The sequence below is a fragment of the Syngnathoides biaculeatus genome, chromosome 1 (assembly GCF_019802595.1).
Source record: "Syngnathoides biaculeatus isolate LvHL_M chromosome 1, ASM1980259v1, whole genome shotgun sequence".
Classification (NCBI taxonomy): domain Eukaryota; kingdom Metazoa; phylum Chordata; class Actinopteri; order Syngnathiformes; family Syngnathidae; genus Syngnathoides; species Syngnathoides biaculeatus.
The window spans coordinates 1,371,036-1,386,906 of record NC_084640.1 but is presented as its reverse complement, the minus strand read 5'-3'; the positions used below and the strand labels follow the sequence as shown (position 1 = coordinate 1,386,906).

The 15,871-nt window shown below is 41.9% G+C and overlaps 3 protein-coding genes across 5 annotated transcripts; 2 read left to right on the top strand and 1 right to left on the bottom strand.

Moving 5' to 3' along the window:
- Nucleotides 1-131: 131 nt before the first annotated feature.
- Nucleotides 132-9,222, bottom strand: rnf5 (ring finger protein 5). Its single transcript, XM_061817853.1, has 6 exons — nucleotides 8,863-9,222; nucleotides 5,460-5,478; nucleotides 2,966-3,078; nucleotides 2,825-2,882; nucleotides 1,344-1,455; nucleotides 132-1,216 (listed from the first exon to the last, which is right to left on the bottom strand). The coding sequence occupies exons 1-6, from the start codon at nucleotides 9,063-9,065 to the stop codon at nucleotides 1,095-1,097; spliced, it is 627 nt and encodes a 208-aa protein (XP_061673837.1). The 5' UTR covers nucleotides 9,066-9,222; the 3' UTR covers nucleotides 132-1,094.
- Nucleotides 9,223-9,807: 585 nt separating this feature from the next.
- Nucleotides 9,808-11,644, top strand: utp23 (UTP23 small subunit processome component). Its single transcript, XM_061825219.1, has 3 exons — nucleotides 9,808-10,210; nucleotides 10,307-10,481; nucleotides 11,115-11,644. The coding sequence occupies exons 1-3, from the start codon at nucleotides 10,023-10,025 to the stop codon at nucleotides 11,526-11,528; spliced, it is 777 nt and encodes a 258-aa protein (XP_061681203.1). The 5' UTR covers nucleotides 9,808-10,022; the 3' UTR covers nucleotides 11,529-11,644.
- A 685-nt stretch (nucleotides 11,645-12,329) lies between these two features.
- On the top strand, nucleotides 12,330-15,642 carry si:ch211-153f2.3 (uncharacterized). Of its 3 annotated transcripts, none has more exons than XM_061825195.1 (3): nucleotides 12,330-13,200; nucleotides 14,056-14,203; nucleotides 15,243-15,642. In XM_061825195.1, the coding sequence occupies exons 1-3, from the start codon at nucleotides 13,066-13,068 to the stop codon at nucleotides 15,389-15,391; spliced, it is 432 nt and encodes a 143-aa protein (XP_061681179.1). In that variant the 5' UTR covers nucleotides 12,330-13,065; the 3' UTR covers nucleotides 15,392-15,642. The 3 variants fall into 3 exon arrangements, 2 of the variants coding, with proteins under 2 accessions (XP_061681179.1, XP_061681189.1); XR_009795752.1 differs by lacking the exon at nucleotides 12,330-13,200 and adding an exon at nucleotides 14,564-14,638 and having other exon boundaries at nucleotides 13,790-14,203; XM_061825205.1 differs by lacking the exon at nucleotides 12,330-13,200 and having other exon boundaries at nucleotides 13,790-14,203.
- The last annotated feature ends 229 nt before the right edge of the window (nucleotides 15,643-15,871 follow it).

Below are 15,871 nucleotides of genomic sequence, written 5' to 3'. Positions count from 1 at the left end.
GACACAAAAAGGGGTGGATGCTTGAATTGGTCTTGCTTGGTGTCACATAAACATCATAGTAAATAAGACTATGCCCTAAGATTAGACCTCCTGACAGCCTAAAGAAAATCGGGAATTAATTGAATATGTAGTCCATTTTCTCATTTTTTTAATGGTACATTAGCGGATGTGTTAAACTTGGTTGGCAAAATTTACAAAAAAAAAACCATCCTGGTTATCCACTCCATAACTGCTAATGTATTCAAAATAACAAAACCAAAAAAACATTTACAATATCTCTATATACAAATTCATCACTCACTCTGGCATACACGACATAGTTTATAGTTTCGATCACAAAAAATAGTTCGCTGAACTATGGAGAACCTGCCTAGTATTAAGTGAAATCATTCTCCCAATATGGTTTGAGATTTCTCTATTTTGCACTCCCCTATTCTTCTGCTCTTATTTTGGTACCACCTAGGCAGAATAAATGATTTAAAAAAATGAGGACAGGTTCAAAGGACGTCACAGTGCACTGGCAGTCATTTTTAAGACAAAGAGTTTCAACATATCCACACAAATCCTGTTATTCACAACCAAACTGCTACTCTTTGGCCTTTTAGAGGCAGAAAAACAATGGTAACCACCGGCGTTGGGTTTCCTCCTCATCAATGTTTCCACAACTCTCCCACTGTATCAGCTTGGAGAAGGGGGAGAAGGACGAATTAAAGTCACGACACTAGAAATAGCCATTGGAGTAAGGCCCGGTCATCCTGACCACATAATACTGTCACTTCTAACCGTCTAAAGGCAGACTGATTATTCTTACTGTGAGCCCATTAAAGTTTATTGTCGCCCTCTTTTCTTGACCATCTGGAGATGCATGTTCAGTGAGGGTGGAGAGGCTCTATTAAATGGCTGCTTTTTACTCTTTTGCATAAACAAAAGGCAAGCTGGTGGGGCAAGGTGTGACAATTTTGCAAACAAATCGCTCTCTCAAGTTAGTACCTCACTGGAAACGTGACGAGTGACTATGTGGCTCAGGTTAAGTCTGCGATTCCGAGTCAGCGGACCCCGCTCCACCCCCTCCATCTGGCCGCTTGCAGTCTTCGTCACACGCTCAGCAGCCAGAAGAAAAAGAAAATGGCCACGAACAGGAAGAGGGAGTCTTGCCAATTGTAATTCCCATTGTTGACATTACCGCCGTTGCCTTGGGCGTCACCTGCGTACTGGTCTAGAAAGATGTGGGGGATCGAGGGGATGGTAAAAGGGTGGTAGAGAGTTATCCATCCATTTATGTTCCATACCACTTATCCTCACTAGCGTTAGTGTTTTTTAACAATTAATTTATTTCCAACTACCTGGTCTGTGAAATGGGTCATTGCCGTTGAAGACTGTTGTGAAGAAGCCAAAGGGGAACGCGCCGATGCCAAATGACATGTGAAAACTGGTGTCACTGAAACCCTGGAACATCTGAAAAGCAAACCACACTTTTGAATTGGATGAAAGGTGAACATAGCTCCAGCAACTTCTACCACTAGAGAGACAAACATAGATACATCTAATAGGAGCCATTTTAGCCAGGACAACTTGTCCGCTAGTTGTCTAACACTATGATACATAAGTGAGCTTGTCCCCAGCCATGTCTAATTAAAATAATAAATCACTAGGATAAACAATTTGCATAAACTAACATCATACAAAATTGTTTTCACATTTGTATTGAAAATCACGTAGACCTGGGAGGGAAAAGTTGTGAATCCTCAGATTTAGTAACTGATTGACCCTCCTCTTGGAGCAATTAACCTCAACCAAATGAGTCCTGTAATTGCAGATCGCAAGTGCACAACGATCAGGATGAGTCGCCATCCTGTCAAGATGACTCCAAGAGCATACCGCAGAATGCTGAATCAGGTAAAAAAAAAAAAAAAAAAAAATCTCAGCTGCAGAAATCACTGGCACACACCAACAACTCTCATGATATGGGGGTGCTTACTTCGTCAGGGCCTGGACAGCTTGCTATCATGAATGTAAAAATGAATTTTTCGAGATTTTTTTGGGAGAAGAAATCGAGGCTGTCTGTCTGAAAGTTGACTCTTAAAAGTATAGGACAATGATCCAAAACAGAAACAAATAAACAGAATGGCTTCAAAGGAAGAAAATACATGTTCTGGAGTGGCCCAGCCATAGTGTTGACCTCAACCCGAATGAGATGCTGTGGGATGACCTCAAGAAAGTTTTGTAAAGAGAGGTCTAAAATTCATGAAGATCATTCTGCACATCTGATTTGCAACTATAGCAAACATTTGATGGATGTTAACAGGCAAAGAAGGGTCGACCGTTTATTAAAAGGGTTCACTTACATTTTTGGAGACTTTACACCAATTGTATAACTCATCGGATCAGCTGATATTTGGCATTTTTTGCTGATCGGCAAATAAATGCTCTATATTGTGTTTGGATGGGTGATCGATTAGTTTTTTTTTTTTAACGTGTTGATCGGTCCCAAAAATCCTGATGGTGTAAAGTTTTATTCTTGTTATTTAGGTGACGCTCAGACTACATTTAATGACCAATTTTTTACGTTTTTAAATTCCAAAGGTACAAATTACTTTTTCCTCTCACGCTCCATTTAGCTAGCCCATAGCATTGTCAAATAAATAAAAATAAGTGCTTTGTCAGCCTCTTGCGATTACAAACCTTTTTGGGCAGATGTCAATTACGCTCAGATTTTCTATTCGTGGGGAGAGTAGCAGGGATTCCCCGTTTTAGATTGTCACTTCCTGCGAGTGAAATATCCTTTTGCCACTATATTGTAGATGCAAAAACAAAATAGACTCACTCCGCCTCGGTTTTCTGGCTCAGTTCTCTGTCCCTGAGGCCTTGGGGGAGTTTTCAATCTGAAGACCAAACCAAACAGTTATTATGCAGTACAAGGCTATCACGCACATACGGTACACAGTATAGAGGACACTGGGCCTACCGGGGGTCCTCTTGACTGGAGCTCCCTCGTCCATACAATGGGATGACTTTCTCTCTGCTGATGCCAGCTTTACACACAGGACACTGGGGTCTGCTGGGCCTTGTCTCCAACCACTAAACACAGCAGAAGAGGAAAGGAAAAATGGTGTTTGTAAGAGAATGAAGGTGACGTAACAATCTGCAAAGAGTATAATCGTTTAACGACACTCCCGTTAAGAAAGCCCATGTAATATCTTGTTTAATTAGAAAAACACAATTCTAGAACATTGCTTTTTATGAAAACATGCAATAATGACATTCAACTAGAATGCATGAAATAAACCTTTTTGCCCCCCCCCTTTTTTTTTTCTCTCCAATTCAATGAACATTGTCCTGCGCTTTCTGGTGTATGCCTTATCTACATGGGGACACTATAATACAAACATGGATATACCGCAATTCCCCCCCTACAAAGCGCACCTGGTTATAAGCCTCACCCAGTACATTTGTAAATACCATTTTGTACATACATATGCTGCACCTGTGTAAAAGCCGCAAGTGCCCACAGTAAAATCCACAATGAAACACGAGATATTTAGAAAGAAAGACAGTACAGTGAGTTTAACACTAACGCTAGCGCCTCGCTAACACTAATGCTTGCGCCATGCTAACAGGGTCGGTTAAAAAAAAACAAAAGGGGGAAAAAAAAAAATCACTGAGACACAGCAGTAACACGCTAGCAAAGAAAAGTGAAGAAAAACCTTGATGTGGTAGGAAAAAAACCTAACTCCAAATTTGGAATCAGCATGCCAGTTTTAATTTTAATTGGCATAAAAAAACTAATTCAACAGAAATTTGTTTACAAATTGCTCCTCAGTATTATCTCTCCAAATGTGTTGCCCCACCATTTTTATTCAAGTATCTATTGCTTAAAAAGCAGGGGTATCAAACTCATTTTTCTCGTTGGCCACATTGTGGTTCCGGTTTCCCTCAGAGGGCCGTTATGACTGTGAAACAATGCAAATATTTAATCATCTCATCGTATTTACATCATCAATTTATGATGTACTTTTGGAATCAGAAATCAAGGTTAATGTGTTTTTCAACTATTCATGTTTGGTTACACAAAAATGCTTGTAATATCTCAATTTTATCATTTATGATGCATGGCAAGTTGAAATTTTTGTACAGATTTTTACAAGAATAATTGAAATTCACACTAGATTTGCTTTGTGGGACACATAAAATCATGTGGCGGACCAGATCTGGCCCCCGGGCCTTGAGTTTGACACCTGTGGCTTAAAGGGTCCTAATATCACCACATTGTTGCTATTCGTTAGCCCAGGGCTCAGCAACCTTTTTGAGGCTGAGGGCTACTTCGTGACCACCGATTGTATGAAGGGCTACGTCACCTGTTTGCGGCAAACTTCAGACTCAGTTCATTACACGTACACAAAATATTTTTGTTTTAATTTATTGTAGTAAATGACATTACAGGTATTTTAAAATTTTAATTCATGTAAGCAAGTCAGATTCAAAATTTAAAACACAAATAATAGCAGCAATTTATGGCCTACGGTATTTTTAGAACATACCTCGCAGGCGCCTTATATGGTCCTCGCGGGCTACCATTCGCCCGCGGGCACCACATTGGTGACCCCTGCGTTAGCCCATCTATAGCATTTACAATTATATGCTAGCATTAGGCTGGCAGACTTCAATCATAAAATATGTACAAATGTAATTCTCTGTGTTGTATTTTTTTTTTCCAAATTGGCCTTTTGAACAATGCTGCGTGAAAGCAGTTGAAGTGTGCCACAGAGGAAGAAGTGGTAAACAGAAGGATTAACTAATGGCATTAGTATGTTTACGATGTGCTAAATCACCTTACATGTGCCGATTTCCAAATTACATCTCACGCAAATGCAATGACCATTAAGATTGGGTGAACATTTCGTGAGCTGATGTGTTACAGTTTGACTTTTAATTTCACTTTATTATTTAATCACATTGAATCTGTGCCCATACAGAAAATGCTCAATGCCCTTCTTGCTGTTGTCATGACTTTCACATTCAGTTCAATCCTGACAGTTTAAGCAAGGCTAGTTTACCTCATTACCTGCTTAAAAAGAGGACAAGAAATATTTTTTTCCATTATCACTTAGCTGTCAACAACTGGTGAGATTCATATTACGAAAAATTATGTGCCTTTGTCACTTTGGATTTTCAGCACACAAAGTTATGAGCACATTCCTGTTGTTTATGTTGTTTTGAGAATTTTGCCTTCTTGACTTATTTTAATCAGAAACGGTTTTAGAGCACACTACTGACACTTTTAGGACTTGAGCGGAAAGTCAGGAATATTGTTTAAGTTGACCTGTCAATTCGTTGTGTTCTAAGAAAATTTGCATGTTTAGACTTTGCTTTCTGTTGAAGAGTCAATATTGAATTACTGACGTGATTCATGTGGATAGTCCTGAACAAAGCAAATGACTGAAAAAGAGATCAAAACTTACTTGATGGAGGCAGGGCCAGCTGTGAAAAGAAAAAGAAAATCTGTATTATGACAAATATACATTTGTATGATGAAAAATAATTTTCACTTTACTTTAAAATATGTTCATTCTCATGTTACATTATAGTAGCAGTTTGGAGTTACGTAGGACAGCATTGCATGTGTTGCTGTTTGTATTATAATATTTTGTCGCGCTTGTGTAGCCAAACAGGACAACCAAACAAACCAGTTCTGATTCAGTGCGGTTGTTCAAAACGGCGCACCACAAACACAATATTTGCTGAACATTTGCAAAGTTGTTTTGTAAAGTTTTTTTATGACAGAAGTCTGTGGACACAAACACACAGACGGATAAACAGACACTTCAACAATGTGGTGTTTGTGTAACAATGAATATCAGACAGCTGACATTCCTTTCAAAAACGCACAGAGCCGAACAAAATGTCCAACTTGGTTGATGACAATTCACCGTACACACTACTACACGATTCTGCCTGTCTACATACAGTGCAGGGCTTATGTGCTAGCGATCACATAACACCAGACTGGAACAGTCATCTCATTAGTCCAGCGGAGGGTGATGGTGGTTGGCTAGCACCCTTTTTAGGACTTATTTAAGACACACTTAAACTGGTTCCGAGTGTCTTTGTGCTGATGTTTAATTATCCAATGTGAAATGCAGGCAGAAGACAGTGTGTTTAACACCTCCCACCTTTAACGCTCTTAAAAACAAAAAAAAACTTTACCTACCTAGATTCAATACTATAATTTATATTTCTTTTAAAGAAAAACATTTTCCATACATTACAGCATAGAACAGCACTGCATCATTCTGAGAGCCGTTTCTAACATTTAGATGGCAAGTGCTATGCAAAGTTGCAACAAGTGAACTGATGTCATCACACCCGCTGCCTTACTAATTGTTGCATCATATTACAAAGTCCGAAAGCGTCTGGGGAAGCGAGAGGGATGGGGGCAGGTGAGTAAGCTTGGCAACTAAACTCCATCAGCACACAACACAGAAATCAAAGTTTACATCTGTGCAGCTGCTGGAACTAAAAAGCCCAGGCAGAAAAAAACGAGTGTCTACAAGTTAATGGCAGGCTAATTTGTCACTGCTTCAATCCTGCCGCTCCACTATATGGTTGCTATTCACAGACTCCAGCTTTGTCTTCAACTTCGTCACCATTTCTGCGGCAAAAATGCTTGTGCACATCATCACGTTCTTATCTACGAGTGACCAATGACATTTCAGTTCACCTAAACACAGCTTGCATACTTTATTTTCAAAGGCACACACCATCCTTAGAAGTACAACCATCTTATCATGTTGTATATATCACATATAAATACACACAATAGCCCCTGCTTTTCAATGTTAAATATATTTTTAGAAACCAAATCAGAAGTCATGGAGACCAGTTACAAGTTGAATTTCTATTAACTGTTTCTGTCACGGTGGGTCAGCTGGGAAAGCATTGGCTTCACAGTTCTGAGGACACGAGATCGATCCCGGCCACGCTTGTGTGGAGTTTGCATGTTCTCCCCGTGCCTGCGTCGGTTTTCTCCTGGCACTGCGGTTTCCCTCCCTTCCAAAACATGCAACATTAATTGGACACTCTAAATTGCCCCTAGGTGTGATTGTGAGTGTGGCTGTTTGTCTCGATGTGCCCTGCGATTGGCTGGCAACCAGTTCAGGGTGTACACTGCCTTCTGCACGTTGCAGCAGTGATAGGCTCCAGCACTCCCCGCGACCCTCGTGAGGATAAGCAGCAAAAGAAAATGGATGGATGGATGTTTCTGTCAGTGTCAGGAATTTTAGACCATTTTGACGGAACTTTCAAGACCTACACAACATCTTATTCTGTGACAATATAAGATCTGAACTTAACCACATCATAAAAAAGTACATCTCTCGCTTTTTCCATTCTTTGGCAGTTGAATGTGGGTCTTCAGCAGTTGAACATGGGTTGGTTTTTAACCACAAACACCACTTTCTGACCAAAAAACAAAGGAAACCACCTTTACATGAAAAGAAACCTGGGACTTTGAAGCTAATATTTCTTGCTTTTGTGACACCTCTAACTATAAGAAAACAAAAACGAGACTGGGAACGGGCTTTCGATAGCAAAATAATAATGTATTTACAGATACACATCTACGAACCGAGGCGGCACGGTGAATCAGCTGGTAAAGTGTTGGCCTCACAGTTCTGAGGTCCCGGGTTCAATCCCGGACCCGCCTGTGTGGAGTTTGCATGCTTTCTCTGTGCCTGCCTGGGTTTTCTCCGGGCACTCTGGTTTCCTCCCACATCCCAAAAACATGCAACATTAATTGGACAGTCTAAATTGCCCCTAGGTGTGATTGTGAGTTTGACTGTCTTGATGTGCCCTGCGATTGGCTGGGAACCAGTTCAGGGTGTACCCCGCCTCCTGCCTGTAGACAGCTGTGATAGGCTCCAGCGCTCCCGTGACCTTTGTGAGGATAAGCAGCTAAGAAAATGGATGGATGGACATCTACAAAGTACGAAGTGAACGTTGCTGACACACCACATGTCTTGAGCATGTCAGGTGTTCCTCATTCACTCCATAAACTACATCTTTTCTAACAATCGTAAAACACTTTCTACTATCTACCACAACTCTGTTTGTACCATAGTAACCATCTACGTATAAGCATATCTACACACTGTTTGAGTGTGAGGTGCCTGCACATTTCTAATTTCCAACATGTTGGCATTTCTCTTCCTCATAATAGAAGCAACAAACAGATTCAACCCTGAGTCTTTTTCTTCTACTAAAAGGCTCTGCTGATCTCAAATCCAAACCATTCCGACAGGGAGCTGTTAGTCATGGGTTTGGGATCAGGTAAGAAAAAGGGAAACCACCTGTTTGAAAAAATAAGCAACTGCCATTTCTATACAGGTCTGCCAAAAAGGAGTAACTCAATTTTTCAACACAAAGATTGTTTTGACCAAACAATGGATCGTCCCTGTGTCGATGTAGAACAAAAGGCGATCATCAAATTTTCAAGTGTGACATTTAACAAGAAGGTCTATTAAAACAAGTCTGTGGCACATTTCGAGAGTAAGAGTATCCTAAAAGCTGCAAATGATCTGCATAAGCTGAGCCAGCAAGTTAATGTGTTACAAACGGCAAGTCAGAGAGTCGATGTCAAAAACATAGGTCAGCGTGTGCCGTACTAAGCGCACAGCTCTCACAAACTAAAAGGCATATTGGCAGTATAAACTCGCGTTTATCTTCGGCTACACTCAAATTAGTAATGCTCACGAAGTCCCGGAGGTAAATAAAGAACGCACGCCGTCAGAATGAGAAGTCAGGTTAAATGATTAAACAAAAACAATGAGTCCTCCATCACCGAAACACGCCCGGGTGGATCCATACCAGAACAGGTGGCCGCACATGCTAATGACAGCGTCCTTAGCAGTGTCAAAACAAATGTTGCACTCGAAGCTGCCTCGGTCCCGGTCATCTTCTCCGTTACCGCCGCCCGCTCCGTCGCGGTCCTTGCTGCTCTCCCCGCCCGGGTATCCGCCTCTGGTAGCCGGTCGGCCGTCACTCGACGACCGGGGATCCGCAGCTGCCATCGTAAGGTACCGTGCGAGTGAAAAGGGTTCGCGCGCCGAGCTGTCACTCAAGGGCCTGACCCGGAGTAACGTCGTTCCGCTGTGAGTCAGAAGCTAAGAGCTCACGGCTGTCACTAAACTAAAGCTCTAACTGACGCACTTCCGGAATGGATAATTCCGTTTCCGGTTAGAACAATTACAGTATCCATTCCTCGATCTTCATTAAAAATGTAGTGAACGGAATATAAAAAATATAAAAATAATTAAAAGAAGAAGAAAAACAACAACAATACGATTGCCAAAATTTAAAAATAAAAAAACAACTAACCTAATAACAAAAACAACACGAGAAATGATGCTTTTTTTTTGGGGGGGGGACCAATGTTCTTCCGTGATAGATAATAGAATAAACAAAAAATAATTATACCCTGTTACTGCAAAGAAATAAAGGCGGCCATAAAAAAAACAACGTCCATCCATTTTCTGAGCAGTTTATTCTCCTGCCCGAAGATAGCTGGGAAAACAACAACGATGACAAAATACTTATTATAATAATAATAATAATAATTCATTTTTTTCAAGCCACTTAACCTCACAAGTGTTGTGGAAGTGCTGCTGCCTATCTATCCCAGCTAACTTCGGACGACACTCTGAACTGGTCGCCAGTCAGTCACAGGGCACAGTATTATTATTATTATTATTATTATTATTATTATTATTTGGGTTTTCCAACGTTTTACTATGGCCATTTAACATACCGGAACTGTTTTCCTGCATTTCGTTTCCCGGAACGCGGAAGTCGGCGCAGCATGCGTCGTGTACTGAATTTGTAGCGTGTACATTGTAAAACACTAGCGTATTAAAGTAGTCGAGACGCTCACGCGAATCACGTGTATTTGTAGCGTTCTCAAGACATTTAAAATCTTGTCATTTCTGATAAGGAGAAAACGTATCGATAAACGCCGGTGGCCAGCCATCATGAAGATTAAGCGACAAAAACAAGCCAAGAAAACATTATCTTTTTACAAATATAATTTTAACTTCAGGGAACCCTATCAGATTCTTATTGACGGAACTTTCAGTCAAGCGGCATTGAAGAACAAGATTCAAATCAAGGAGCAAATGCCGAAGTATCTTATGGGTGAGGTACAGCTTTGCACCACGAAGTAAGTACATTACAAGTGCATGTTTGGTTTTGGCGAAAATCAAATTGAATCATGTAGTTGTTTTTTATTTATTTATTTGTTTTGTTTTGTTTCCAGCTGCGCATTGAAAGAACTGGAGACCCTGGGGAAAGAGCTCTACGGGGCCAAAATCATTCTGCAGCGGTATCAAGTGAGGAAATGTCAGCATTTCAAGAACCCCGTTCCTGCCTCGGAGTGTCTGCTGTCAATGCTGGAGAACACAAACCCGCATCACTACTTTGTTGCCACGCAGGTAACACTTTATCGAAAGGGTACATATTAGTTGAAATCGACATTGTATTTGTTTGGAGAAGCGGTACAAAAAAGGGATGGATGTATCTACAGCTTGCCTATCCATTAAGGGTGTAATTAATTCATATTCATTGTCATTTCTTTATGCTCTGTTAGTTTTGTTGTGCAAAACGGTAGTTTGCTATATAGTAAATCTTATCATCATGGGACAAATGTTACAATAAAATAATCAATACTAAGAAATTTTCAAGAGTAACTTCAGCCCTGGTTGTACATTATGAAAGATATGCAATGGTGATTTCGGATTTGCCTGTAAAACCCCATGAAAGCAATTGTTTTAAAAAAAAAAAATCAAGATAAAGGTGGTGCGAAAGATGGACCACATTATAGCAGGGGATAATTTTACTCACAATAATTATTTCTATTATGACATTTGTGATATATATATATATATATATATTTATTTTATTTTTTGGGGGGGGGAATGCAGTGAGACAGCAATAGTTTGGGAGGGGAGAGGTAGGAAGAGAACAGAGCAACAAAAGAAACAGTATGAAAAGGTATATGGCCACAGTGGTGTTACATCGGAGTGGATTTTAAACTGATTTACATTTATTTGTGATTTGTTGTGCAGGACTTCAAGCTGACAACAAGTCTTAAGAAGATGGCAGGCGTACCTCTGCTGTACATCATCCTCAACACGATTGTGCTGGAAAAACCCAGCCAGTCGTCGCTCGACCAGGTTCAGGCGGTCCAGCTGGGCGAGCTCATCAGCCCGGCACAGCAACAGATACTTTGCAGCATGAAAGAGGAGCAGGGTATAGGCCAGAAAGATGGAGAGAGACAGGGAAAGAAGAGGAAGAGAAAGCAGCACAATCCAAACCCCCTCAGCTGCCTCAAGAAGAAGAAGAAAAACGGGCCAACGCAGACTCTTACAAAAACTGAGCAAGGTCAAAAGAAGACTCGGAGTAGACACAAGAAACGTGTAACACAAGGAAAGGACCGTGTTTCCACTTCTAAAGTTCAAAAACCACCAAATCAAAAGTGAAGGACGTTTTCATATTTGACTTAATTTTCTACAGTAAACTATGTGAACTCAAAGGGAACGATCAATATCTGAAATCCTTTACATTAGTGTGATTGTAAATAAAATAGTAAGTGACACCCTATGTCGAAATTATTAAAAAGATGTAGTGGTACACAGGGCTGACTTTGGTGTGGGCAGGATCAAATCCCACTCAGTGATGGTGTTTATATGTGCCCTATGACTGACTGGCAACGAGTTCAGGTTGTAGTCTGCCTTTTGCTCGAAGTTAGCTGGGGTAGACTCCAGCACTGTCGACCTTGGTGAGGATAAACGGCTTGGAAAATGGATGGATGTTGATAACTCGGTATGCAACAACATTTGCATCATTACCTGGGTATACCACGAGACAGCAGCAGTTGCTCTATTGAAGCAGGGTTAGGGTTAAGTACTGAATAGGATAATTTGTCAAAGACTTATTCATACATTTTCTTAGCTGCTTTTCCTCACAAGGGTCGCAGGAGTGCTGGAGCCTATCCCACCTGTCAACGGGCAGGAGGCAGGGTACACCCTCAACTGGTTGCCAGCACACCGCAGGGCACATCGAGACAAACAGCCGCATTCACAATCACACCTATGGGGCAATTTAGAGTGTCCAATTAATGTTGTATGTTTTTTGGGATGTGGGAGAAAACCGGGGTGCCTGGAGAAAACCTAAGCAGGCACGGGGAGAACATGCAAAATCCACACAGGCGGGTCCGGGATGGAACCTGGGTCCTTAGAACTGTGAGGCTCATGCTTTACAGCTGTGCCACCGTGCCGACCAAAGACTTTTAATACATACTACTATTTGTTTAATTGAACACCAAACCCCCACGGCCGAAACAGGCCCGGTGGTATTGTTCGATTGATGGATCAAACACTTTGTGGGGAGTGCTGGAGCCTATCGCAGCTGTCAACGGGGAGGAGGCAGGGTACACCCTGAAGTGGTTGCCAGCCAATTGCAGGACACATCGAGATAAATAGCCGCACTCACAATCACACCTCGGGGCAATTTAGAGTGTCCAATTAATGTTGCATGTTTTTGGGATGTGGAAGGAAACCGAAGTGCAGGAGAAAACCCAAGCAGGGACAAGGAGAACATGCAAACTCCACACAGGCGGGGCCAGGATTGAACCCGAGTCCTCAGAACTATGGGGCCAATGCTTTACCAGCTGAGTCACCGTGCCACCCAGTTAAAACATGCATTCAAAAAGTTTGAGAAGGTCATACTAAGTTCATCCGGAAATGCTATGCACTGCCTGAAATTTCACCTGAAGGCCAAATATAGTTGTACATCTTCATATTGTGTTGTTCTCCACAAGAATGGCACCATAAACAATCAAATAAATTAGGGGAGTCAGTATGATGAAGTGTGTAAACTGCCACAGCTTCCCACGGAAAGGTCCTGGAAAGGTACCAGAAATCTAGTGAAAATTTTCCGTCCCTTAACAAATCCCATTGGGGTTCGATGTCAAAGTGTAATATATTTGCATAGTCTGCTCCTCTGACTTCCCCTCGCATGGCTGCATGTGCTCAGGTCGTTTCATGTGACATCTTTGAAAGCAACAAACTGAAGAATGACTTCCAGCAAAAGGCCGATCCACTTGTAGCGCTGACTGATTGTGTCGTCTTCTCGCCGCTCGCAGTCAGACCCGTAAGTTTGACCCTTGTCTCATCGCTACACAAAAAGTCGGGGGGGAGGGGGGGTACTGTTCACAGCTGCCAACAACCATCCCAGGTAGCCAATGGGGAATGGATTTAACTTGGACACAAAGGGCCTGGTTGTATTTCACTGTTGGATGGCCTTTGTGCCGGGGAATTGGCTAACACTGGTGCAGTGTCTCACTCCTGGCCAGACCTGTCTGCCTCCTAAGCTTGACAAGCAGGTCTTATTCAGGCAGCAAAGCGGCTTCAACGTCCATGGGGGGCTTTGATGGATTTGGTATGTGCTGTACATTGGGGCAACCAAAAGAGAGCACATTTCTCACAGTTGAGTTGTTTGGGGGTGGCAATGAATGAGAACCAAAAAGCCCCCCCGCCCCGCAAAATGTGGGGGGAGGGTGTCGTGGCTTAAGTTAGGATGGGAAGAAGGGAGGGGGGTCTTTTCAGTTCTTATTGGAAGCAACAATAGTCTTTGTTCAAGATCTTCTACTATTCTTATTAGGGTTACCCGAGGGAGGGGGGTGCACCAAGTTGGGGGGGGGGGGTGTTTCTCCATAGTAACAATGACAAAACAAGGCAGCTCCACACAAGGCGGGCAGAGCAAGTGTTGAATTCAGCGGCGGTGCGAGGAGGAGAGAGCAGTTGCAGCTCATCCACCGGAGAGAGGACGGGGGACGTCTGGTCATAGTTTGATGACCGGCCAAAAACGGGACTGCAACACATGAGGATCACCATCCTGCACAAGTCCTTCCACAGCTCCCAGCATGGACCGTGACAGCCACAGCGAGGACACCTTGTCCACCATGGTCCTGGAGAACATCAAGAACAAACTGATTGATGCCTTCAGGTCAAATGGAGAATCTCGAGAAGATCCGCGCGAGGAAGAGGCTGCTCGCGCGAGGCAGCTCAGCGTCATCAGCAGAAGTCAGCAGGCCAACGAGGAGCTGAGGAGGGCGCAGATAGACGGAGCCATCACTTGGCTGAGGTCGGAACTGGTATGTCAACGCCAACAATGGTGGTACTTGAACTTTTGCACCAAGTCTTAGCACTCCATGTACCACCATCCTGACAAAAGTTACAATGCAGTAGTGCAGTAGGCCCAAGTGTTTGTAAAAAAAGGAGGCAGGTCTTTTAGCCGTAAAAGAGATTTAATATTGCAAGCCACTGTAACATTATGTTGAATGTTAACGTTGTGCTTAAATATAGGAAGAAAAAAAAGAAAAATAATGATCAAGTAAAATGCTTTGCTCATTTGTTAAAGAATAAAATGACCCAAAATAGATATTTGGAAACAGTTTTAAAAGATGTCAAATGTATTATACTTGAAAGTTAAATACAGCTTGTTGCTTGTTTAGATGTGTCCTAGGATTACCTGGCAACCAGTTCTGGGATGGGCGCCAGCATGACCATGACCCTAATGAGGATAAGCGGTACAGAAAATGAATGAATTTAAAAAAAGAACAGTGTACATAAGTTCAATAGTAGTAGTTATTAATATAAGCAAACAACATATCACATCTGAGATGGATATGAGATTATTTGGAGAATATATTTTTTAAAATGTGCTCTCATGTTAAAAGAATGTATTGTAATGTTATTATTGTTTATATTTATATTTCCTGTACATATTTATATGAGGCGGCATTGTGGAACAGCTGGTAAAGCATTGGCCTCACAGTTCTGAGGTCCCGGGTTCAATCCCAGACCCACCTGTGTGGAGTTTGCATGTTCTCCCCCTGGCCTGCCTGGGTTTTCTCCGGCACTTCGGTTTCCTCCCACATCCCAAAAACATGCAACATTAATTGGACTCTCTAAATTGCCCCTAGGCGTGATTGTGAGTGCGGCTGTTTGTCTCGATGTGCCCTGCGATTGGCTGGCAACCAGTTCAGCGTGTACCCCGCCTCCCGCCCGTTGACAGCTGGGATAGGCTCCAGCACTCCCCGCGACCCTCGTGAAGATAAGTGGCAAAAGAAAATGCATGGATGGATGTTGTCTGACATCATGATCTCACAGAGTTGCTTTGTTATCATGCAGTTGGAGATGCGCTCACAGGACCTTCAGCTGGCTCAAACGCTCCTGGGACTCAACACGGAGATCCAAAGACTGAGGATGGAGAGTTATGGAGGTGCCGAGGACGCAGGAGACCATCAGTAGTCTGTAGTAGTATGCTGGACGGCCAATAAAAGTGCATAAATATGAAGCTTTGTGATATTGAAATACAGTACTGTGCTTTTAAATGATGATCGGATGTACATATGTCTTATTAATCGCCCATTATATTAGAATAAAATAAAAATGACTCCAATCGCATCGCAAGTAAGCCAGGCAAGAAAAAAAAAGATGTTTTGCACCTTTTCCAAAATGTGCAAGATGTCGTTCCCATAAGGTAAGACTTAAAGAAAAATCACTGCTGCTGTTTCCATTCCATCTTTATTGTTCCCGGCTTCTGTTGAAAATAAGTATCAAAGCTTGGTTATTAAATACCCTACATAAGTGTAATTCCTTTTTATCTTAAAAAAAAAAAATACTTTGTTCACAAATATTGTGAGGAACTTTAACCCAAACTCCTTGTTATCTTCCAAACATGCAAGATTCAATTTTATTTTATCAAGCTAATTTGTCCTTGGCTTTCAAGATAAGAAATAATGACAACGACTAGACAC